General features: G+C 41.7%; 1 protein-coding gene across 1 annotated transcript; it reads left to right on the top strand.

The window, feature by feature from the left end:
* The first annotated feature begins 848 nt into the window (after positions 1-848).
* On the top strand, positions 849-24925 carry PLPP7 (phospholipid phosphatase 7 (inactive)). The gene is made up of 2 exons (XM_089669025.1): positions 849-1470; positions 24382-24925. The coding sequence occupies exons 1-2, from the start codon at positions 1029-1031 to the stop codon at positions 24744-24746; spliced, it is 807 nt and encodes a 268-aa protein (XP_089525151.1). The 5' UTR covers positions 849-1028; the 3' UTR covers positions 24747-24925.
* The last annotated feature ends 2361 nt before the right edge of the window (positions 24926-27286 follow it).

Raw genomic sequence — 27286 nt, 5'->3', positions numbered from 1 at the left:
ATTGTCAGACCAAGCATCTGGGTGGATCCCAACCTTAAAGTTGGGATATCTCCAGAGTCTGAACTGGCTGAGTGATATCCGCTTTAGCCCGCTGTCTGCTAAAAACAAGCCACAGGAGTGCAGAACGAAATCCTGTGACCCATAGGAGAAGTACAGCCAAAATAGCTTTGGCCTCCAGAACAGGAATAGAGGGGAAATTTTCTGATGCCGACACTAGGTCTGGTGACAACCAGGGATTCCTTTACTACAAAGGGATTTCCATTCACTTTCTGTTTTAGCTATGGGATGGGAAATAAAGGAAATATCTCCCAATTGAGACGATGGCAAAAAATGATAGAGTAAGTGGGGGGTTATAGCCCCTATCTAAAATGAAAAAAAAATGCTTTGCCTATAAATCTACTTTAAGGATTGTGAAGCTGCAATATATTACACTTTTCTTTTAATACTGCTTTACTACTGTTGTGATTGCTTGCTGTGGATAACTGCAGTATGGCAGACCATATATATCAAAGATTATGAAATACAGTATATATAAATCTTGAAAGGCTAAAAAACACATTTAAAACTAGACAGATTAGTTGTCCTGCTATGGTATAATTGGTTGGTGTAAAGTGAACAGCTGAGATTGGTCTAGTGATTGCACAGCTGCTGACAACATACTACATATCCCAGAATCCTTTGTGTTCCATGAGAATTATTGCAAAGTTTAAATAGACCATCATCCATGTGAGTCCTCATGTTACCTTCCAAAATGTTCTGTTCCCTATTGGATGCTGCAGCTGCCAGGGAGCTCCTGATAGGCAGCTGACTTCGGCTGTCAGGCCCAGCCAGAGTAAGGAGTAAACATCGAAGGCATTCTTCCTTGACTAAATATAACTCAGGAGATGTGTGCTCTGAGCAGCCGGCTCTCACCCATGCAAAAGTTCATTAGCTTACTTACAACAAAAACGTCAAGGAGCACTGCCCAACCCTTTTGCCCTGACCTTTTGTAAGAAAGTTTGGTTTGGAGATCTTGGGCTACAGCAACAATGCCAGCCCCTCAGCGGAAGAGTAGAGCCAGGGACAGGAATAATGTCCTAGCCAGACCGGAGTTTATGTCTCTCAATCAGTCAGCAACAACACCTCAGGAGGCCCGAAACTACAACAGGAAACAGAGTGGCCAATATGGAAACTCCAGTGAAGGTGCCCGGGATAGACGGCAAAGCCAGCAGCTGCCAGAAGAGGACTGCATGCAGCTAAATCCCTCATTTAAAGGGATTGCATGGAATTCACTCATGGCTATCGATATAGCTACATCTAAAAGTCTTGGAGTCTGTGCTAACAGTACATCTTCGTGGGCAAGTGCACGGTCCATGGTCAAGCTGATCGGAATAACGAGCCATGGCCTACCCTGGATAGTTGGCACGCTGATTTGCCTATGGAATAGCAACACACTAGCTGGACAAGAAGTTCTTGTAAATCTACTTCTGGGTAAGTCATGCTCTATTACTCTGTAACAGTATCATTCTGAGCTTGGGCCTATTGATATCCCATAAGGAGTCATGTTTTCCAAGCAATAGTCCCCACTAGGTGATATAGAAACAAGAGGCATATTACTCATGACCAGTTTGTGCTCCTGGGGGAGTCCCCCCACAACTTGGAAACTTGAATTCTACAGTAGTTCTAATGTGATGTACTACCTCCTATATTGCACAACTGTGCTTTCTGTATGATGGTATTCACCCCAAGCAAAACTCTTTTTGTCATACTTACAGGGGCTTGAAACTAATGGCATGGACATGTGCCTAGCCTCCAGTTGTTATATAGGAGCTGGGTTCTGCATCATTTTGGCTCAGTGTCATAGACACTGAGTGCACCATTCTGTAATCTAACTGAAGACAAGGGGCTTACATAAGAGATGTTATTTCATGGTGTACTAAGAAAAACCATGGCCCTTGCAGGAAAGTTGTTTGTTGGTCTGAAATAAAGTGGTCTGTGCAAAGCTAAAACCGTTTCGGTTTCAGATACAATTTTTTTTCTGAGTGATGAAATGAACTCCCTCTCAGGTTTTCATTGCTGCAAATCTTGTCCTGAGCTGCACAATCCCTGCTATGCCAGGCAGGTAAACCATGAGGGGCTTGAAGTGATTGCAATGGGTAGCACCATGCAAGATCAGAATCATAAAGCAGGAAGTCATTAGCATTCCAAAAGATGCGTTTCAACAATTTATCATGGATGTATAATGTCACATAGGTCAATATGCCAACCAGGGCCCCCTTTCTCAGGGAAACCCTACGAAGCCCCAAAATGTTGGCATATATTGACCTACGGTATGTGATTTTATGTGTCCACAATATTTTATGGAAACACATCTCTTTAGGTGGTGTTGACTTCCTACTTTGGGTTTTCTTGTTGCTGTCTGTGTCTGGTGGGATTCATCCTCCCTTCTTTTTTTTTTTGTTCTGATGACCATTGTCACCAGGACAGAAAGTGAAGAATTTTATAGCTGTCACCAAAACAGGAATAGAGAGGAGCTACTTCCCATTGCGGCAATAAACAAGTCGTGCACCCCTACTACAGTTTCATGAAAGAATAGTATTATTGGAGTGACAAACATAGCGTTGCCTATAAACATGGAGAAAGGTACACATGGAAGATTGCATATGCAGAAACTACAACTGGAGATCTCACTTTGGTACACTTTGCCCACAGACCAATTTTTCCCACACTCCAGAAGCAGGCGGTAATGGTTCCAATAGCCCTTGCTGACTATTTATGTGCATGAATCCTATTTTGTCTGTGTTAACTCAAACCCCAGCACTAAACCAGTACATATTTGTACTCACCCGCTGGTGCCGGCTGTTCCCCGCTCTTCTTTTACCAAAGCCCAAGTTGCACATACAACCTAATCAATATCTATGGAGTTGATTTACTAAAGCTGGAGATTGCAAACTCTGGTGCAGCTGTGCATGGTGGCCAATCAGCTTCTAACTTCAGCTTGTTCAATTAAGCTTTGCCAAAAAAAAAAAAAGGAAGCTGATTGGTTTTTATACACCTTATTTTGCACGCTCCAGTTTTAGTAAATCAACCCCAGGGAATATGCAGAGATAGACAATCACAATTATAGGTGTTCTAAAAATAATGCAAAGCAGTTGGTGGTGATTATCTGTAAAAGAAAAAATACTTACAGGGACACGTGGCCAATGGAGTCTTTTTATCATTCATTTTATTATATTTTTTGATAGCAGCACTTGTACAGGCAGTTTCAGGGGGCTCTGTCCCTATGCAGGCTATAAGCAACCTCATTGAGAGAGACAGACTATAGCATCCATAGCATGAACTAAAATGTGTCTCCTACAGATACCCCTGAGCATCTTCTGGCAAAACATTTTTTGTTCTTTTATAGAGTAGAGTAAGGATAAAACCTGTGTAATTTATTTTTTTTGTATCCCATTAGGGATCTCTCAAAGGTAAGAGGAATTCCCCACAATGATCACCAGCCCAGGTGTCCATCCTGGAAGATTTCCCATCACCTTCTGTCATGGTGACATCTGTTAAATTTAGATTTCCCATCACCAAGTTCCAGTGACAATGGTCACCAGGATAAATAGAGGGTGAACAATCCAGTAGGGACTTGGACAGCAATAGTTGATAGGGGTTCAAACCTTTCCATACTCTATCCAAATCCAAAAGAACACTTGACTAGAGATCAGGGGCGGACTGACAACTCATGGGCCCCCCCGGGCAATAGGGGATCATGGGGCCCCTTTGTCCTTGCCCAAACTCAAAAAAGCCTATTAAAAAGGTACCAGGGGCATCTCATGGGACCCCCTACTGACCCCGGGCCCTCGGGCAGTGCCCGAGTTTCCAAATGGTCAGTCCGCCCCTGCTAGAGATACACTCTAAAGGAAACCAGTATTCAGGGTGGAAATATAGATTGTCATTGAAAACCTTCATTAAAGCAAAACTACACTGCACCTGAGCATCAAAAACACTATTTAATTCATGTTTAACTGCTTAAAGCGGAACTTCACTCTCTCAATCAACATAGACTATTTTTAATTCATATGCTGCTAGCATTATTAAATAGATATGAAAGTATATCATATTTACTTGTTTTAACCTTTTTTTGCATTGCTTCAGTTACTTACTGGATTCCATGCCTAGGCAAATGATGTCATACATCCCAGTAGTCTTCAGGAGGGGAAGGAGGGTTCTTAGCTTAGCCAATGCCTGAGCAAAGGACAGATGGATTCCAGGAAGTAACTACTACATGAATTATATGCCCTTACTCAAGATGACCGCTGCCAGAAATGTCAGGAGGTGTTTTTCAAAATGATTTTTCAGTAAAATAAAGCATAGAGATATGGATGGATGGAAGTTTGTTTTTTGAATATTTAAAATGAATTATATAGAATTTTTGGTTTGGGGGACTAAGATCAGCGCAGTTCCACTTTAAGGACCTTCTGCCCGTAATGTACTGCGGATGGGCGGCCCATGCAAGCACAGCAATGTACTGGTAAATCGCTGCCTGCTTTCAGGTATTGGACGTGCGCATGCACGCTCCCCCCCTCCGCCTGACACCCGCTCTGATTGTATGTAGTGGTAGTCTGTCAGCAAGTCCTGGCCAATGATTCATGGCTGGAACCTGCTGATCATCTGTGTACAATCAACGCAGGGCTCTGGACAGAGGGAACGTTCTTTCTGTTTCATATTCCTGCAAAGCAGCGCACATTCTTAGGCACACAGGTAAGCCCTTGATCGCCTTCGATGTTAACCCCTTCCCAGTCAGTGTCATTATTACAGTGACCATGTATAGTATAATGACTGATCACTGTATTAGTGTCACTGGTGATGTTAAGCACCAGTGTTACCCCCCTGCACCAGTTCTTGTCAAATTGCCTGCCGCACTATCGCAGTCCCATTATAAGCCGATAATCACTGCCATTAGTAGTATTAAAAAAAGAAAATTCATATATATATATGTGTGTGTGTGTGTATGTAACCGTTTACGCAAGCCAATTAATATATACTTATTGGGATTTTTTTTTTTTTACCAAATACATGTTGCAGAGTACATTTTGGACAAAATTTATGAAAAACGTTTGGGGTTTTTTTTTTTAAATTGTTGGTCTTTTTTTTTTTATATATAGCAAAAAAATACCAGTGGTGATCAAATACCACCAAAAGAAAGCTCTATTTGTGTAAAAAAAATGATATACATTTTTTAAAAATCACTTAGAAAACGACACCCTAGCATGTGTGGCCAAGGCCAACTTGAGTAAGGGCAGATGATGCATGTAGCATTTACTTCTTGGAATCCATCTGCGCTTAGCTCAGGCATGCAGGCAGGAGGGTGTGCTTATCTGAGAAAGCACCTCCTCCCCTTAAAAAAAAAAGTTTAAAACCAGTATATATAGTGTATGCTTTCCAATCTGTTTACTAATGCTAGAACCATAAGGATTAAAAATAGTCAATGTTGATTGAGAGAATGAAGTTCCGCTTAAAATTCTATTTGACTGTCTGTCAGGCAACATTTTGTGAGTGTTGGCACTACAAGTAACAGCAAGCACTGTTTGCCAGCTTAACAGTGCTCTCATACTGAGAAAAACAAAAACACTCTAATTCCTGGGAGTAGAGTGCTATAAATACACTGACAAAAGATTAGTTGCCTGGTCTATGGAAGAGATTCTGGCTTTTGACCAAGAGGCTGCTCTGAGTTTCAACTATTAAACCTAGTTCTATCCAAAGGATCATGTGACCAACACCATGTATACATCAAAATCATACCCATTTATAGGAAGAGCATAATGAATGACAGCTCAGCCTTGATATAAACTTGGGGCATTCAGTCAAATATTGCAAGGAGCGATGTGGAACTTATTTGTTTGAAAGCTGTATAGTCTGTCCACCAAATCATCATGGCACCCAGAAGGTAGACCTCCGTATTGTTTGGAATTGGAGCCAAAATCTTTTTTTTAGGTAGACTTACTGTAAGTTTTTTTTTTTTGCTATGGCTATTCTGTGTTCTCCGCTGGGGAGATCTTCTGTCACTTCCTGTCACTATGGCAGAAAGTAAGCAGATTCAGTTCAGCGGGGACCATTGGAGGTGTTCTGTTCCAGTGACTATTCAGGAAGCATGGAGAACTTTCCCTAAAGGGGATACAAACAGCAGGAGAAACCTTAAAGAAGGTGTGCCATTTACCCCACTACCAAAAAAAAAAGAAAACATTTGAAAAATACATCTGTGTCATGTCTCTGTCATATCTCTTCATAATTTTCATATTTCTAGGAACATAGATGACAAATGAAGATATTTCCTAGACACCCGCCCCCCCCCCCCCTCCCCCAGTGGACATTTGTCTTAACTTTGGATTGATAGCCTTGGGGAACAACTTTGAATTACATACAAATCACAGTAGAATTATAGCAGTGTGGCAGATTTAAAAAAAGGTCCCCTTAAAACTTAGTTTATGTATGCAATATGTAGCACTACACTGTAGGTGGCGCTGAGTTTTGTGTCCATCTACAGCTCTTCACAGCCAGGCAACATGCATTTTCTTCCATACTTTGCATTCAGAGTCAGTAAATAATCCTTGCTTGGTTTTGATGTTTTATTAAGGGGTTTTGAACTTGGATGGGGTTCAGGGATGCATGGGATGCCCAAAGGAACTGCAAACATGAGGACAAACTCCTTAGCAAATATGTACAGACATGGACAAAATTGTCTCCACCTGACCGCCCTCTCCCCTTATCTGTGCCAGGGGGGTGCAGGATTACTGTCTCTCCTGTGAACTTGATGGGTTGGTGGCTGCCTTCAGGCCTTACACTGGGCTGGCTCCTTCCCTACTCCACAGGCTGTCCTCTCTCTGGGGACGATGAGGCAGAGAGATGCTCCTTTCAGCTCCTGCCTGTAGGTAGGCCCCTCTCTCTGTGCCCCCTCCCAGGCTCCACACTCCATCTTTCACTCCACCTTTCACCCGACACTCACTCCCCCTCTCTCATACTTAAGGGCCGCCCTGACCCCATGCCAAGCCTCCTGCTTGGGGAATAGCCAGAGTCCCTAGAGTATGCAAATTAGCCCCTCCTCATCCCACCCACTGCCTTCCAGAAACTTCTGAAGCTTACAGAGCAGGGAGAGGTACCAGGGAACTGACCTGCAGAGCCCTCAGCTCTAACCTAGAGTAACCTAGCTAACTCATCCCAGGCTGCTACACAACCTCGGCCAAAAAACTAAATAGCTCCCCCTAGCTAAACTTAAGGGGCGTTGCAAATTAAAAATCCTTATTAATGTATCGCTACGCCTGGAGGGGCCACTTGTTGATGCTTGTCCCCGGTGGTTGCCCTGACCTTGCAAGCCTCCTGACACCTCTGACACTCTGGGTTCATACATATTTCAATAGTAGGGGATATTAATGCAAGAGACACAATTCTTTAGTAGTACCTCTATATCAGACTTGATCAGTAGAGTAGACCAAAGGAATAATGGGAATGCACAAGCCCAGTTAACACATAAAAGTAGAAACAGCGGTGCAATAGAAACGATCAATTAGCAATGTTTAACAGATTACACAGTTATGAGAAGTAAGCTTCAAATATTTAAATGCAACACTGGTATTAGGAGGGGGAAGAAAACACTTGTTGGCTTATCAGCTCCCTCTGGGCCACTGGTACTGCAAGGAGTATGCAGAGAATTATGTAATGTATACTCCTGCATAAATATATGTAGGTATCCTGGTTTGAGTAATATTGACCTTAGAAAGGAAGAGGTCCCTTTTAACTAGAGACTGCAGCTTGAGTCCTGTGATGTTAAAAGTTGCCAATATGGTGGTATCTGCTGTCTCCTGCTAGCAATGGTGGGGTCCATAAACATTAGTAAATACTGGTAATTAAATAAAATTAAACAGGTTGCAGTACTGCTCAAAGCAAAGGTCTCCTGGTTACTGAATTGTCTGCATGCAGTAATGACAGAAAGAGGTTGTGCATCCGCCCACTCAGCAATTCTGTAGATAGCACTGCCTCCTAGGAGCAAGAGTTCTTGAGCAGGCTTTTGACTGTCTGCAGAGATGTGTAGAGTTACTGCCTGACAGCCTGTGAGCAGGGTGAGCAGCAATGTCCATGTAGGGGCCGGACAGTGACAGTTCTGGTGCAGAGCAATATATTTCCTCTCCTAGATTCCTTCTGATTCACCAGATCTCTAGAAGGTGTAGTTCAGTCGGCACTCAAGAATACAGTATGCATGGACTATAAGACTACAGGTCCCAAGATCCAATCTGCTGAAAGAAAGTGATGTAGCTGTGCCAGTACTTAGCACCAGGGGGAAAAAGGCTTAATAATAATCCCATCTGCAAGTGTCCCTGAATTGCAAACTGACATAGCCAGCACTTGGCTGCATTAGCATTTAATAGTTCAGTCTGTTTTTATATTGGTCTTCTGCAATTCCCTGCAAAGAAGTAAGAACACTTTAAACTTAATCCCAGGTATGGTTACTTTAGCATAGTTTATCCTAGGTATGATTACTTTTGCTTAGTACATTGATCCATAGTTACGAGGTAAGTATGCCATTGCTGTACCTGGTTGATCCTCATGGAAGCCACTGAATTCCACAGTGATTGCCACTGGCTTTTGGGTCCCAGCCTGAGTGGCTGTCTCTGAGATAATGCAAAGTGTTCTCTGGATGGTGCCTGTGGTGGGTGAGAAATCTTTTGTTCACTCAGCAGCCGGGCAGCCGCTCGCTTGGAACCTGGACACCAGCGACAATCAATGTAATAGTGGTGCCTACTAAAGTGGTTTCCATCTTCCATGGGGATTGGCAGGTATGGCATACACTGTACATGCTTACATTGGTCCAAGCTAGACCAATGTAACTATTCACAAATAGCCATACCTGTAATTCAGCTTTAAAGCCAATCCAGCTTAACTACAGTGAAGAAGGAACTAGCTGACAGGAGAGCTCAAGGATCACTTCTTCAGTGTGTTGCTGTTCCCTCCCCATCCAATGACCAGTCTTGGACCAAACTGCATTGCCTTAATAGCAGTGGAGAAAAGTGAGGTCAGATCCTGCCAGAGATGTCTGGATTAGAAAATTGGCTGAACAAATTATACATTTTTCACGGATAAATTACTTTTTACTTACATTTTCCTTTTGGGGAGGCTTGGAAGTCACTGTAGACAGGTGATAATTCTTCCTCTAACCTATTTTAGGGAAGATGTATGTTGTATGACTACCCCCTACTTGAGTTAATCATAAAACAGTACAGATACACCCACATGGAATCCTCGCATATCATATAGCATGTTCATGGTACAACAAGCAATACCCCTTTGCTTTCCACACACACACCAATCACCTTAGCTTACCACCGTTTTACCACAAGCTTCATCAAACATCCCTGCTGACTCAGAACTATTAACTGCCACAACTTGTTACCTCTGGCCACATCCATGCCACTAACTCCACTCAGGATTCCATGATGCAAACAAAACTTTAAGAGTCAGTAACAGGCCCATCACCCACACCATATGAAAGACTAAACCCACAACAGTAAAATCAGTCTGTATATGCAGTAAAGCATACTTGTTATACTCACTATGGGACCTAAGGGGTTAATCCTCTGCATTGTGTAAAAAGGATGTTTGATCCTGACTTCTCTGATCCTCCACTTCTTCTACTGTCCCAAATTCATCTGATAGAACAGAGCCTTGGGGGCAAGCTGCACATACTCAGTTTGGTGTGTATTGCTAGAGATTTTTTTTTCTTCTTCTTGGGAGAGTGCATGTGATCAGCAGAGGGCCAATCAAGGGTTATTCAGCCTCAAAGGACAATCAGAGGAGAATGTAAAACTCCTCCTACAAGCTTTAACCAGTACTCTGCAGAACACTGATAGAAGTCACAAGACTGCTCTAACTGCTAATTTAGCTGTTTATATTTACTAAAATAATTGCATTTCCATGTTCTGTGTACTGTGGGATACCAGATATAGTGAATGCAGGGTCCTGGGTTTAGTAACACTTTAAAACAGATAGCAGTAAAAGAACACCCGAGAACAAAAACGAAAAACATATTGCAGCTTACTAGTCCTTCGTAGTGGTGATTATATTATTATTTTTAGGCTAAGCACATTTTCCGCAAGTACAGAATTAAGCATGACCCAATAGGAACTCAGTATTTTTATTTTTGGGTTTACATCCACTTTAATAATAATGTGAAATATACTTTTTTCACGTTACAAAGAAATACAGTGGTCAACATCAGACACTACAGAAAACACATAGCACTGGTACTATATAGGGCCAGATTTTCTGCCATGTAGCACTATAGGGAAATTTCCATGGGTCCCCAAAGCACTGCTGTAACAGACCCAACCGGGACAGGGGCTTTTGGAGGGAACTATGGGCTAGCCTTCTACCCACTGATTATGGCCCATGGAATAGACCAGGAACATTGCTTCATCCGGTAAGAGCATGGAAAAGAGCTTGGTTCAGCCTCTGATCACATGGAGAGAGCGAATCAGTCTGTGATGTTGGATGGTAACATGATGAACGCTGAGAGCGAGACTTGGATTAATTCTCTGCATAGAAACAATAAATCTTCCCTTCTGAAGTGGATGGAAAGATGTAATATGGCAGCACTCATGTGGACTGTATTGGGGAAGCTCCTTTATTTGGGACAGAAATATTTATCAACAATCTCCCTCAAGAAATCTATGAAGATACTTTGTGTATTCAGGGTTGGGTTTTTTGCCTGTCTCTCTGCGGTGGGCTCCCTAATTGGTCAAGTATTGTCTGGGTGCCTGGCTGTAGATTAGCTTACTGTTCATTAGATCACCATTAGCTGTACTGTTTACCATTTGTACAGTTTAGTATAGTGTGATCAAGCTCTTACCTAATCAGTAACATCTAATATTTGTTTTTTGTGGGGACTGCCCCTATTTCTAAAGTATATAAAAACCTGTGTTCCTGTTCAATAAAGTAGTTCCAGTTTGGCATCTAAGCTAGTCTAGTCTTAGGTGTAATGCCCGGCTATAATACTTTGGGTGACTCCATCAGAGAACCAATTCCTCGCTACTGGGACCAATCGGGGTAACAGTCTTTCTGTCACAACTGCATTATGTGATGTGTCTGTGCATTGACTTTCAGATGTTGGTAATGGCACTGTGTGATCTTTGTTGGGCTCTCTGCAGGAATAGACAGTTAAACTAAAGGTGTTACCTTGGGACCGTATTGAGCCACCTTCCTGTAATAGAGATGGTTTTTAAAAGAAAAATTAAAAAAAAATAACAAATATGTTATATTGACCTGCTCTCTACAATGGTTTTGCACAGAGCAGCCCTGATCGTTTTCTTTTTGGGTCCCCTGCTGGCGGTCCTGGCTCTTCTCCCCTGCAAAGTGTTCCCAGTAGCAAACCTCTTGGGGGCACTCAAGCAGGCTCACTCCCAAGCCGGGCCCTGTGTGTCCATTCACACACAGAGCACAGCTCGGCCCTACCCCTGCGCTCTCCTCATTGGCTCACTGGCTGTGTTTGACAGCAGCGGGAGTCAAGGGTTCCCACTGCTGTGTGAGCCAGTGAGGAGAGAGATATCCAGGAGAGCCTCTGCTCTCGTGCAGATCGCTGGATTGAGATGGAGCTCAGGTAGGTATAAGTGTAGCCCAGTGCTGGTCAGCCTACTTGTGCCATCGCTAGATATTTATAATAAGAACTATGTTGAGCTAATGCTCCCTCTAGTGTTTGGTTGCCTTAGTGACATTGGAAGAACCGCTTGCCAGCCGCCCTGTAGTAGAAATACTGCTACAGAGTGGCAGGGCTGTGCAAAATCATATATATTATATATATATATATATATATATATATATATATATATATATATATGTGTGTGTGTGATTTTGCATTACCGCGTCTCCGTTGGTGGCTTCAGCTGTCAATTACCGGGTCCAGGCCGGTGATTCCCCGCCGGCACCCGACGATTGCCGAGTATCACTGGTGGAGGAGAGGTCTGTATGTGAACAATACATATCTCTCCCCTGTAAGCACCAGCACACTGCTTTATATTGCTCTGCATAGAAGAACAATGCAAAGCAATGTGATTATACTGTGAAACACAGCGCACAGTAAAACAGCACACAGTTAACCATTGATCGTCCCAGATGTTAACCCCTTCCTGCCCAGTGTCCTTAATACAGTGGCAGTGCTTTTTATTAGCACTGATCACTGCATTGGTGTCACTGGGGATGTCAGTGACAGTCCCCCCCCCCCCCAGTGTCAGAATTCCCACCGCAGTCCTGCAGTTCCATTATAAGTCGCTAATCGCTGCCATTACTAAAAAAATTCCAGTATATATACTGCCATTTTTAGACACTATAACTTTCACGTAAACCAATTACGTTACACATATTGGGATTTTTTTTTTTAGGAAAGACGTAGCAGAATACATTTTGGCCTAAATTTATGACGAAATTTGATTTTTTTAAATTTTTTTACTGGACATGTTTCATAGCAAAAGTTAAAAATATTGTTTTTTTTCCTCAAAATTGTCGATCTTTTTTTGTTTATAGTGCAAAAAATAAAAAATGGAATCAAATATCACTGATAGCGCCATTTGTGGGGAAAAAGGCACATAAATTTCATTTGGGTGCAGTGTTGCATGGCCACGCAATTGTCAGTTAAAGTAGCACAGGGCCATATCGCAAACAATGGCCTGGTCAGGAAGGGGGGTAAATCCTTTGGAGGGCACGTGGTTAATGCATAGAGTGCATTAAGGTGAAAAACCCTGAGCCTTTAGAACCACTTTAAGGTTTCATGTTAGGAAAGGTTTAGTTAAGTTGACCATACTCTGGTACAAATTTGTATAGACCTGCATGGGAAAAATCTCATTAGGACATTCATTGATGTCAGCAGAGATAAGATAAAGGTTGTTCAAAAGTACTTAAAAATTTTGTTTGCTTTTAACATTCAATTTTGGAATGAATGTAATATCCCGAACGAAAACCACATACACTGTTAGAAATTTGTTGCTCAAAATGTTTTCCTGAATCTTTTAATTTTCTTGTCACTATGGTCAAAAATAAACATTGATTTAGGCCCATTAACAATTATAAATTCAAACAGAAAATTCTACAGAAAATGTAAATTTTTTAAAGAAATTCTACTGATGTATGGCAACTAAAAGATTGGGTCTTGCCAGCTGACTTAAGTTGGTATAAAGAGACCTTTTCGGCTGATAAGTAGCTGACATGTGGCCAGCTGTATATTACATTTAGGGCTTTCTCAGTCTATACCACCAATAATCAGATTTTTAAGGCATCCTGCCAGGTAGAATGCAAAAGCAATTTCAGCCGAGGAACAGTGTGTCCTGGACGGAGCTAAGATTTCCGTATGTGACACTGTGCAGATTCATGAATGTGTTTGGATGCTCCTGTTTACATTAAAATATCTTGCCGCTAACGTTTGTTTAGGTCTTCTGACCTCCGGTGAATCCAGGCAGGCAAGCGCATGAGCTCTTTCTCTCCCGACAACCTTCCCTGTTCATGGTTATTTGGGTCACAGAACATCAAGAGATGGATTAGGTGATCCCTGAGTGACTGCGCCATTTGCAGCTATTTCTGGGGGTTTGAACGGCTAAATTGCTGACACCCTGAAAAGGACCCGGTGCTGAATCACAAGAGCAGACTTCAGGCTTAGAAAACTCAGAACAGATTGTGCATTAAAGGCCAGCGTCTTTAATGTGATTCAAATGCTAAATACAGACAGAAAAAAATGTGATACCTATTTAATGTAAGATAACTATACTTTATCCCTATTAATAACATAAAAAAATGTTTAATATAGAACTGTACTCTGAGTCCATACTATTTTTCCTACTTACAGACAAGGTTAACAAAACAAGATAAAAGAAATTGTTGCATTGTTCTCTTTAAAAAATATTTATTAAAGATACTTATGTAGCGCCGTCAATTTACGCAGCACTTTACATATATATTGTACATTCACATCAGTCCCTAACTCTCAAGGGGTGTACAATCTAAGGTCCCTAACTCACATTCATACATACATATACTAGGGCCAATTTAGACAGGATCCAATTAACCTACCAGCTTGTCTTTGGAGTATGGGAGGTAACTGGAGTACCTGGAGGAAACCCACACAGGCACAGGGAGAACATGCAAACACCAAGCAGGTGGTGCCATGGTTGGGATTCGAACCAACGACCCTAGTACTGCCAGGAGGAAGTTTTAACCATTTAGCCACTATGCTGCCCCTATCTAAATGCGATAAAACACAAAGCCTGCTGGGCTCCCACTTTTGGTTCCACCTTTTATACCAGTGGAACAAATTCTCAGTTCAGGGACATTATGAAATCAATAAATCCTATAATTTTGTTTATGGAACAAGTCATACAAAGTTGAAAATGAATGTCAATGTGAAGGCAAATGGATAAACACGGTTGAATTAGATATTTAAGAATTGTCTTGCTGGTTAAAGCTAGATACCCATGCCAGAAATTATACAAAGAATTGTCTTGCTGGTTAAAGTTAGATACCCATGCCAGAAATTATACAAAGAATTGTCTTGCTGGTTAAAGCTAGATATCCATGCCAGAAATTATACAAAGTCACAGACAGTATTGTTTCTCCACTTCAGTCAAAGTAATATAGCTTGGTGAAGGCAGTGATTGGATGGTGAAGGGGCAGCAGCTCACTGATGAGGTTAGCTCTGTAATATTTTCCTCCAATGCAATAAAGCCTGATTGGCCTACAGTGCTGCCCCTCCCTCTCCGAGTCTGAATGCCGATATGCAGAATACAGAGGCAAGTACAGTACAAGTTCTAGTTGTGGATAGAGCAGATAAGGCCAAAAATTCCCATCAAGTAATTTTCATTATCGGTTTTCTGTTGGGTACATTTTTCTTAATTTCCTGTCTTGGAGATACAACAGGAAGTAAGAGGATTTTTCAAGTTAGGGACATTACCCTCTTAAACAGCCAGAATACCCACCAAAATAGTTGTACCCATTGGAAGATTTTTTTTCTCCACTGCTTATTCTGGTGGCAATTGTAAAATGTATGGATTTACAATCACTTTCTGTCCTGGTGACAACTGGCCCAAGTACAAATAAAGGGGCGAATCTACTCAGAGGGGACACAGACAGCAAATAAAAAAAAATACTTGATAGGGATTTTTATCCTTCCCTATTCTATAAAAAAGAAAACAAGACCATTGTCTAAGGTACAGAAAATAATGGGACATTCCAAATTTTGTAGTTGTTACAAGAACAGGTAACACAGGTAACAAATTTGAAGACAACTGTCCTGCTGTGTCACTCCAATAGGGCCTAATGCACACTGCTGCCAAAATACTGAGTGTTTTCATTCTATGCATGAAGGTAAAAAACCTGTGTGCAGCAGCTCCCACAGCCCCCCCAATACTTACCTGAGCCTCATCGCGATCCAGCGATGTGAATGACAGCCTCTGCTGTTCCGGGTCTCTGCGACCTCATTGGCTGAGACAGCAACCGCTTGCTCCCGCTGCTGTCAATCACAGCCAGTCAGCCAATGAGGAGATAGAGGGGGTGGGGCCAAGCCGTGGCTCTGTGTGTGAATAGTCACACGGAGCAGAGGGTGCCCCATAGCAAGCTGCTTGCTGTGGGGGCACCCGACAGGAGAGCCTGCGGGGGACCCAAGAAGAGCAGGATCCAGGCTGCTCTGTGCAAAACCACTACACACAGCAGGAAAGTATAGACATGTTTTGTTATTTTACAAAAAAAAAAAAATTAACCTTTAAAATCGCTTTGAATGTTCATTTGAAAAGGTTAGAATTTATTTTACTTGTGCATGCACGAAAAAATGCAAAATAAACGCCTGAAATTTCGGCCAGGAATACTGAAGATTCAAACATCAGTTAACATAAGTAACGTGTACAAGTATCCTTAGAAAGTTATGTGAAATCCAAAGTTTTACACTTGTCTTTGGAACAATAAATCTTTAAATGTTCCTGTGACAGCTAAAAAGAGAGGGCCCCTCAGTTTGGAGAGTTTTAGGGCCCTTTCACAAAGGCAGATTGATCGGGTCCACCTGTCTGTTTTTCAGGCGGTCTGTACATCCAACAGCCCAAAATGTTTTTATCACTTTTATTTCTATTACAAGAACTGTAAACATCCCTTGTAATCAGGGGCAGACTGACAACTTATGGGGCTCCCGGGCAATAGGGGATCATGGGGCCCCTGCGTCCTTGCCCACACTCAAAAAGCCTATAAAAAGGTACCAGGGGCATTTCATGGGGCCCCCTACTGACCTCGGGCCCTCAGGCAGTGCCCGAGTGCTCAAATGGTCAGTCCGCCCCTGCTTGTAATAATAAGGTATGACAAGTCCTCTTTATGGAGAGATCTGGGGTCACATCTGTCTATGCTGGAAAGCATGAGATGAAAAAAAAGTTGATCTCAGGCTTTCCAGCAAAAAATGGCAGTGTTTACATTTGCCAGAGCTGGAAGTGACATCTTAATGTTGCTTCTGGCTTTCCAGGATTATAGAGATGACCAGGGAGCATCCGGCCCATGGCCAGCCCTATGGTAACCCGCCAGATCTGTTCTCTGGCTCCCTGACACAGAAGAGCACGGAGAGACACCGTTGGGCAGTAAAAGCAATCCAGGAGCTTATCAGCCACTAAGATGGCTTTTAAAACACAGGCAATCGTCGGCTGAAAAAAGATATCTGGATGATGCCTCTAGCTGCAGGCATCATCCAGATATCTCCCCTCAAAATCCAGGACGTCATATGATGTCCTATAGATGGGAAGTGGTTAAGCCACGTGACTCCACTTATCAAACCTCATTGGACTTAATAACAGATAATTCAATAATAGCTGAAGAGAACCATCACCTATCTGATAGAAGCCAAGTTGATGCCAGGGTGTCCCTTACACCTCCTGCCCAATACCCCTTGGATTTAGAGATAAGGTGTAACAGGGCAAGTAGTGACACAGATGCCTACAGACACAGCAGAAATTGAGAAGACAGTCTATGAGTTGGTGTGCTGCTGGAGACACTTGGGCCAGGCCTGTTTCAGGAAGAAACTTGCACGTGCAAAAGGAAGAGTTGTATTCAGGATGAGCAGGGTTAGCAACAGCAGGACCACAGAGATACCAATTCAGGAGCGAGATCAAAGTCCAGACCAAGATTAAATAACAGAAGGGCAGCAGAGGTACCAAGACAGCAGGCAGAAGGTGTAGTCAGGATAATAGCCAAGGTCAGCAATAGGAGATCTGGAAGCAGCAGAGTCAGGAGGCCAGCCAGATCAAACACAGAATAAGAGAGTGCAGGTCTTATCAGAGGAAATGACAACTAACCAGCAACTGTCCTTGATTGTGCTGTGCTTTTAATGGGGCTACTGGTACCAAAGCTAGTGCTGGATGCTCATTCAAGCTAAAGCACGCACCTTAGCGCAAGAATCAGTTGTACACACAGCGATAACTGTTGCAGGATGTAAGCTGTACATGGCCATGCACTCAACCTTCCTGATAACTGTCACTTTAAAAAAAAAAAAATATCCTTATGATAAGTTACCTTTGTGTATTGAGTCTATTGCATGTCCATTGTTAAATAAAAAGTGTGCCTGCTTACATTTCTTTTGGGAGGAAAGGTTATGCTTTAACCACTTGTCCTCCACAAGATTTACCCCTCTTCCTGACCAGGCATTTTTTTTGCGATACAGCGCTGCGTTAATTTAACTGATAATTGCACGGTCATGCAATGCTGCACCCAAATGAAATTTGTCCTTTTTTTCCAACAAATAGAGCTTTCTTTTGGTGGTATTTGATTACCTCTGCAGTTTTTATTTTTTGAGCTGTCAATTTAAAAAAAAAAACAATATTTTTGAAAACATATCCAATAACAAAATTAAAATAAAATCCCAATAAGTGCATATTAATTGGTTTATGTGAAAGTTATAACGTCTACAAATGGCAGTATATACACTGGAATGTTTTCGTTTGTTTTTATATTAGTAATGGCGGCGATCAGTGATTTATAGTGGAACTGCGGCGGGCATTCTGGCACTGGGTGGGAACTAACTGCCACTGACATCTCCAGTGACACTAATACAATGATCAGTGCTAACAAAAAGCACTGACACTGTACTAATGTCACTGGGCAGGAAAGAGTTAACAGTGTGCTGTGTGTGTTTTACTATGTGTGCTGTGTGCTGTTTTACGTGGGAGACATGCTGCTTTGTATCTCTTTGCTGTGCAGAAAAATACAAAGCAGCATGTTCATGCTGACAAGATTGAGATCTATGGTGTTAGGACCCAGCAATTGACATATCCAGCAGCCAATATCCTTGCACGCGCCACCTACCCGGAAATGCAAAATCACGTGTATATATACACAATTTCATGCAGCGGAACTGCCCTGTAGCAGTATATTTGCAATGTGGCGGCTCTTAAGTGGTTAAATATTGTCTTTTAATTGAGGTCTATACATCAGATTAAAAAAGGGGACAAGATGTGGTTTCAAACGAGGAACAGTCTGTCCAAGTTGGGGACAATGTAGAGCTATGCTACATTGCGCTGTGGAGGGTCCAAAAGTTGCTTCTCATATCAGCTACACTACAGTATATTGCCAAAAGTATCGGGACGCCTGCATTTACACGCACATGAACTTTAATGGCATCCCAGTCTTAGTCCGTAGGGTTCAGTATTGAGTTGGCCCACCCCTCACAGCTATACCAGCTTCAACGCTTCTGGGAAGGCTGTCCACAAGGTTTAGGAGTGTCTATGGGAATGTTTGACCATTCTTCCAGAAGCACATTTGTGAGGTCAGGTACTGAGGTCGGACGAGAAGGCCTGGCTCACAGTCTCCACTCTATTTTATCCCAAAGGTGTTCTATCGGGTTGAGGTCAGGACTCTGTGCAGGCCAGTCAAATTCCTCCACCCCAGGCTTGTTCATCCATTTCTTTATGGATCTTGCTTTTTGCACTGGTGTGCAGTCATGTTGGAACAGGAAGGGACTATCCCCAAACTGTTCCCACAAAGTTGGGAGCATAAAATTGTCCAAAATGTCTTGGTATGCTAACACCTTAAGAGTTCCCTTCACTGGAACTAGGGGGCCAAGCCCAACCCCTGAAAAACAACCCCACACCATATTCTCCACTCCACCAAACTTTACACTTGGCACAATGCAGTCAGGCAAGTACCGTTCTTCCTGCAACTGCCAAACCCAGACACATCCATCAGATTGCCAGACAGAGAAGCGTGATTCATCACTCCAGGGAGCACATCTCCTATACTCTAGAGACCAGTAGTGGTGTGCTTTTACATCACTAAATCCGACGCTTTGCGTTGCACTTGGTGATGTAAGGCTTGGATGCAACTACTCGACCATGGAAACCCATTCCATGAAGCTTTTATGCACTGTTGTTGTGCTAATCTGAAGGCCACATGGAGTTTTGAGGTCTTTAGCTATTAACTCTGCAGACAGTTGGCGACTTCTGCGCACTGTGCTCTTCAGCATGTGCTGACCCTGCTCTTTCGTTTTTTTGCAGCCTACCGCTTGGCTGAGTTGCTGTTGTTCCCAGTTGCTTCCACTTTGTTATAATACCACTAACAGTTGACAGTGGAATATTTAGTAGCAAGGGAATTTCACAGATGGACTTATTGCACTGGTGGCAACCTATCACAGAACCACGCTTGAATTCTCTGAGCTTGAGAGTGACCTATTCTTTTTACAAATGTTTGTAGAAGCAGTCTGCATGCCTAGGTGCTTGATTTTATACACCTGTGGCTGTGGAGGTGATTGGAACACCTGAATCCAATGATTTGGAGGGCTGTCGTAATAGATTTAGCAATATAGTGTACATCACTTGGCAGCAACACTTTCTTAACCACCAACTCTCAAGAAAGCTTCTTAGCCATGCGTTCTTCCTCACCACCTTACCGCACACAGATGGACATAACCCTTCCTTTCTTCCTGGTTTCAATTTGAAGGCCAACTGATGCCTCCTGACACTGCTATCCTTCCCACCAGACATTGCTGCCTGTTGTGGACAATTTACAGTAAGTAAAGTGAATGAGTTTCCTTACTGTGGCTCATTCATAATATTTCCTGTAGAGCTTTAGCACTTAAACACATTATTTAACCTGCTGAATGGAGTTGTTCTTTAATTTGATTAGATTCAATCTATACTAAAAGAAAGTCTCCGAAAGCAAAACTGTAATGATTAGAATATGTAGGCGGATGGGACCACATTTGGGCCAACACGAAATCATCCTCACAGAATATTGTAGCCGTGGAAACCAATTATAAAGTTTTAACCCGTTGGTATTTGGTCCCAGCGAGAATTTCAAAATACACTCCAAATTACTCTCCCACATGCTTTAGAGCAGGCCTTGAATTTTCCACTCGCCTGCTCGCATTTCGCAAGTGGAAATAACATGGGGGCGAGGGCCAGATCGATCAAACAGCCGATGGATATGGAGCGGGGTGTCGGCACCAGAGGCGGAATAACCTTTCAGGCATTAAGCACTCACACACTACCCAAGGGCCCAGAGTCCTTAGGAGGTCCTATGACAGGCTCCTGAAAGGATGGGGAGTGGCCGCAGGGTGGATTGTGCAAGCGTGCTATGAGTCCTGTCCAGTGAGAGGAGAGAGTGACTGACAGAGCCCAAGGAGGAGGAGAATCCACAGACTGGTGAGAGCTCAGCATGTAACAGTGGGAGGAAGGGGGAGAACGGTCTGTGACAGGAGTGCTGAGAAACGGAGTGTGACAGGCCGAGAGAGCCAGAGGGGAGACGTGTGTGTGTGTGCGTGTGTATATGTGTGTGTATGTGTGTGTGTCTGTATGTATATGTCTGTGTATGTGTGTATGTATGTGTGTGGTGGTGTTGGGGGCCCTGTATTCACTTTATGTAGCAGGGGTCCCTGTGTGTGTGTTCTGGGGGTGTGCATTGTACCATAACTTAGACCACGTATTCTAAGAGGGGGGTTGTGTGTTAATTATAACCTCAAATTATGGGGGGATGGTGCCATAATTGGGAGTAGCAGAAATACCAATCACCCCCTTTTTTTGCCTCCCTTCACCCCTCTTTTTCTTTCACCCCCCTTTCTTTTTTTTTTTTAAAAGGTGGTAGAGGACATGGCTATGGGGGGGGGTGAAGGAGGGTATATATTTATTTCTGTAACTGTATTCTGCATAAAACATTTAACAGTGTAATTTAATGAGAGAATTTATGAGGGCGTGTTTAGGGGAGGGATTAGCGGCATGGCAGGGTAGCGGTTGGGTGGGGCAATTGGTGGCGAGTAACTCTTAAGGCCTGCTAGTAGCTCAGGACTTGAAATTTTAAGCCCTGCTTTAGAGGCTGTGTGGACCTAGAAACACATTACCACATCTGGTGGGACTGCCCAATCGCTCAAACCTTCTGGGCTAACGTCTTCAGCATACTATCCAAACTTGCGCTAACACGCTTCAACCAAATCTGGTAACAGCTCTACTCAACCTGCACCCTCCCGGCATAACCAATTCGCAATTTAAACTCATTCTACAAATTACCACAGCAGCCAAGCAGGTCATAGCAAAGTCCTGCAAATATTCCTCTTTAAGCATTGCTGCTATTAAGAATAGAATTACTCAAGCTATGATTCACGCTAAGGTGGAAGCTACAATCCTAGACACTATCCCTAAATTCTTGAGTGTTTGGAACCACTGGGTAGAGTGTTTCCTTCCGCCAAATTTTGACGAATCACTTCTTCACCCATGATATGCAACCTATACATACTCTGCATTATTCTGGTACCATCTCCTACCGCATTCGCATATTACTTCAACCTTCTATGCCAGTTGTGGAGTCCTCTTCTTTACCCCATTCCCCCCCGCTTCCCTTCTGACTACCTCAACCCCCTCATGTAGCTTTGGGGAGTTTTTATCCCCACCTGTCAAATTCTTTCTGATATTTTGTTATCTCTTGCTTATAGTCTTCGCCCACTTAATATTATGAGTAATGTTGTATTGTTCTCTTAATTCCCCCCCCCCCCCTATCCACAAAGACATTATTACTGTGACTATTACTCCCTGTGTTTCCTGTCAGTATAATGTCTACTGTCTATGTCTATTTCCCCCTGTTACAATGCCAATAAAATGTTTGAACAAGAATATGTAGGCTGCTATCTGACCTAGTACTAGTTTCTTGGCTGTCAAACTGATCTTCTAGAATCAATACTTCCTAGATTCCAGACCCAGAACAAGTATGCAGATCAGGTTGGGCGTTACTTAATGCATACTTGATCTCCGTCAATGATATCCAGCAGGACGACCCTAAACATACAGCCAGAGCTACAATGGAATGGTTTAGATCAAAGCATATTCATGTGTTAGAATGGCCCAGTCATAGTCCAGACCTAAATTGAGAATCTGTGGCAGGACTTGAAAATTGCTGTTCACAGACTCTCTGCTTCTAATCTGACAGAGCTTGAGCGTTTTTGCAAAGAATGGGCAAAAGTTTCACTCTAGATGTGCGAAGCTGGCAGAGACATCCCCAAAAAGACATGCAGCGCTAATTGCAGCGAAAGGTGGTGCTATAAAGTATTGACTCGGGGGCTGAATACAAATGCACACCACACTTTTCAGATATTTATTTGTAAAAAATTTCAAAAACCACTTATTCTCCTGCCACTTCACAATTACGTGGCACTCTGTGTTGGTCTATCACATAAAATCCCAATAAGATACAATTGTTTTTGGTTGTAAAATGACAAAAGGTGGAAAATTTCAAAGGGTATGAATATTTTTTCAAAGCACTGTAACATACATTCTAATATGAACAGGAATGAGCATTTCCACACACCAAAGCCCAATGGGGGAAAACAGCCTAACATTTATTAAGACTTTGAACAGATAAGAGAATGCTGTATCTGTTATATACTCAAATAAGGAAGAAACAAGAAAAGCCCACTGATAGTCACACCAAAATTGGGAGAAATCTCTCCCCTCTAAGTAGTGGCTCAGCCGTGAGGAATATTCAACACACATGGTATCACTCCTCTGTGGTCAATACATGTATCTCTTTAGCCCACAGTGTTGAGATACCATGTTAACAAGTCTTGGCCAAGTAAAGGTATTAAATTCTGCAGTTCACATAGGGTAGGGCAATTAAAAATATTGGTGGTAATTAAATGCCAACCTCCCCACCAATAGATCCAGCCCAAAAAAACATGTGCTAATACTGCAGCTACAAGTAATATACTCAAACCTTTGATTGGCATGGTAAGGCACAATCTATTCCACAGGCGTCAAACTGGCGGCCCTCCAGCTGTTGCCAAACTACAAGTCCCATGAGGCATTGCAAGATTGACAGTTACAAGCACGACTCCCAAAGGTAGAGGCATGATGGGACTTGTAGTTTTACAACAGCTGGAGGGCCACCAGTTTGACACCCATGATCTATGCCATCAATACCTATACCTCCTAACACAATATGGCCAAGAAAAAATAAGATCCCTTTAATTTCTTCAGTCACAAAAATATGGTGGAACACATAGGATCTCAAGTCTCCCCCCCCTTCCAAAAAATAGAACCCCCCCCAATAATAATAAAAAAAAGATGATAAAAGTGCAGCTAAAGTAAAGCAAACTCTACATATTTTGCTGTTAAAAGAACTTCATCAGGAGTATCAAAATCAGATAGATGTGTGTATCAAGCAAACAAAAGAGCACCTGGAAAGTATGGCTGACTGCGAATCAGTCTCCTTTAGTTATAACCTTGCCAACACTGCGTGCTAAAGAGATACATGTATTGACCGCAGAGGAGTGATACCATGTGTGTTTGAATATTCCTCAGTGATTAGCCAATACTTAGAGGGGATATTCCTCAGTAATTAGCCAATACTTAGAGGGGAAAGATATTTCTCCCAATTTTGGTGGAACAATTAGTGGGCTTTTCTTTTCCCCTCCTTATGAAAATATATAACACATACAGCATCCTATTATCTATTCAAAGTCCTGATAAATGTTAGTCTGTTTTCCCCCTTGGGCTTTGGTGCGTGGGAATGTGCATGCCCATTCATGTTAGAGTTTAGGCTTCCTTTAAGTGAAGGAAAAATGGCACCACTTTTGTGCAAAGAGCAGCTAATGCAAAGGGCAGAATCTTATAGCGCTGAGCAAACCTTTTAGCGCTATATAAATACTGTGTAATAATAGCATCTATTCAAACTTTACCATTTATCAGTATAAATCTGTCAAAGCAGTAAAAGATTATGGTTAGTTTTGTTGGCATGGGTTTCACAATTGTACATTTGCCTCTTTCATCATGACATAAATTCATAAACCTGTAACATGAATTGTAAGTTGTACATTTTGATTTGCACTATTAAGTCCAGTTTTCCCATTTGTCTTATATGTGTTTTCTTTTTTCAATTTCTCAAAAGCTTTGCTGTTGGATATCCTGACAGTGGCTGGACTCCAAAAGTTGGTCAAACGTCGTGGCCCCTTTGAGGTGTCTCCAAGTATCTTGGACTACCTTGTCCTTGACGTCTACTCCTTCCCAGCAAGCCATGCCAGTAGAGCCACCATGGTGTCCAAATTCTTCCTAAACCACCTAGTCCTTGCTATTCCTCTACGTATCCTGTTGGTCCTGTGGGCCTTCTCTGTTGGACTCTCCCGCATTATGATTGGCCGGCACCATATCACTGATGTCATGGGAGGATTTGTGATTGGCTACATGCAGTTTAACTTTGTGGAAATTATTTGGCTGCCTTCTAGTACATGTCAGATGCTGTCCTCTCTCTGGTGAAGATTTCTATTCTGAAGATGAATGAGACTTCTAATGAAACAAGACTAAGAGGAGAGAAGCTATTCCCTCAAAAATAAATGGACTTTAATACATAGTTCCTTGTTCTATGGTCAGTGTAATTGAAAAATGGTTTTACGTAATGTCCTGTCTTAGAAACTATTAAAAATTATGGTAATCCATTTCAGTATGATCTTAATTTGTTTTAGCGAAGAAAAAAAATTACAATACCATTGTTCTCCAAACACCTCTCACATTTTGTATGCTCACTCAACAGCTGTCTTAAAGTGAAAATCTGGACAAAAATCTTAATTGTAAGCCCCACATACGGTATATATTCTGCCTTACCATTATAGCTGCATACATCTTCCATATGCATATTAACCTATAAAATGGTGCAATAATGGTTTTCACCTATGTGATGGAACTGTAGGCTTTATTAAACTTTAGAAATATATACACCCCAAATACACAAATGTGAATCTACCAAAAATAAATAAAACAAAAAAACAAAAAATTTAATAAATGAATAAGTGTCCCAAAAAAATGTCCAAAATTAATATCTTTAAAGTCCAAAAAAAGTGAAGAAAAAGCTGACAGTCCACCACCAAATTGCACTAAATACTTCCAGAGGGTGATATTCAGCAGAAGCCAACTCCAAATAAACCAAAATGAAGGAAGCAATGATCTGTATGGAAAAGTACCACTAAGAAAATCCACTTCTCCCAGACTCCACCTTATTCATATCCAAAGGGTATTTGGCCAGACAGTCAGAAAAGAACAATAACAACTTCATAGTGCAGTACCTTAAAACAACTTCATTTATTATGTACTCATTGCACTTAACTCAAAAGGTGTCCCAGCCAACACCAACGTTAACAGCATGTAAAATCCACAATAGACGAACCCAGCCACTCGGCACATGCGCAGTAGGTCGCTGGGAAACGTAATGGGGTCACATCAATCAGACTCCGCCCTACGCGTTTCGTCATCGACGTCCTCACGGAGCGGATAGATGTGAGACGTCACAACCTCATTAAATATTCACTGCATAGGGAACGACCAGCTGTCAGCAAAGCAAAATCAAGCGGCAAAAAAGACTCGCTGTTGACAGATCGCCGTATATACAACACCGTGAGTTTGAACAGGATTCCTTCTCATAGACATCAAGAGGCCAGGAAGACAATAATAACAAATTAGCCAATGAATATATACTAAAAAACAAAAAACTTTCACATTAAAGGGCCGGTCCAAGATGTAAAGGAAAACTCCACCCTGATAGAGATATAAATGTATATCTCTCAATCACCTCAATAATACAATTTAAAGGGTCAGTCCAAATATAAGGGAGGGCTCTACCCTCTCAAAAAAAAATAAATAAATTTAAATATAATATTATAAATATAAAAAAATATATAATGAATCTCATAGCCACTGGATGTTTAAGCAATCAGAAAGTCATTACCAAAAAAGTAACACAAAAATACATAAAAATTGAGAACACAATTCGTCAATATCAATATTCAACCCACTTGGTTGTAAAGAATTCAACTCGTAAATCCAATACGTTTCTTTTCTAGATATTTCATTAATTAAATCAGATCCCCTCTAATGAGGTTTAACCATCTCAATTCCATAAAAAGTTAACAGGCTTGGATCACAGTTGTGTGTTAGTTTAAAGTGTCTCGACACACTGTGTTTATCAAACCCCTTTCTAATGTTCCTTATATGCTCACCTATTCTAGTTTTCAAACATCTTCCTGTTCTACCAATATATTTTAGGTGACATGGGCATTCCAAAACATAAATAACGTGTGGAGTTACAGGTAATTAGAGAATTGATATTTATATTATATTGTTTATCAGAAAATGAAGAGCAAAATGATTTTCTTTTTATTCTAGCTGTATCTTTTACTGTCTTGCATACTGTAGAAGATTGCATATTGGTAACAATAGACAAATCTTTATACACTAATATCAATCAGAAAGACGGTATTAATGCTGTTAAATGGGCCCTCAAACAGAAATCGCATTTAAAAAGAACTCAGAGAAAAATCATTGTTGAATTATTGGAGCTGGCTATGAACAACAATTTCTTCTGGTACAATAACACCTTCTTTCAACAATGTAAGGGAGTTGCCATGGGTGCCAAGTATGCTCCCAGTGTGGAGAACCTGGTAATGTCTAAATGGGAGGAAGAAAGTATTTATAATAGATGGCCAGAGATGGCGCTGTACAGGAGGTATATAGATGATATATTTATTGTATGGAATGGATCTCAAAAGAATCTTGATTTATTCATGGATTACATCAATATGAATAGATATGGATTGAGATTCACTATTACTAGTGATTTCCAACAAATTAATTTTTTAGATCTGATATTATATAAAAGTAAGGGTCAAATCCTCACTAAAACCTACTTTAAAGAGGTGGACAAAAATAGTTACATACCTGTGTCCAGTGGACACCATCCTAATTGGCTTTATAGTACACCAAGGAGTCAGTTTACCAGAATAAAAAGAAATTGCAGCGGAAATAAA

This window comes from Staurois parvus, unplaced genomic scaffold (assembly GCF_062004578.1).
Source record: "Staurois parvus isolate SC_StPar_1 unplaced genomic scaffold, SC_StPar_1.0 ptg000068l, whole genome shotgun sequence".
Classification (NCBI taxonomy): Eukaryota; Metazoa; Chordata; class Amphibia; order Anura; family Ranidae; genus Staurois; species Staurois parvus.
Note: the sequence above shows the minus strand (reverse complement) of the source record. Positions and strands in the feature narration are given on the sequence as shown.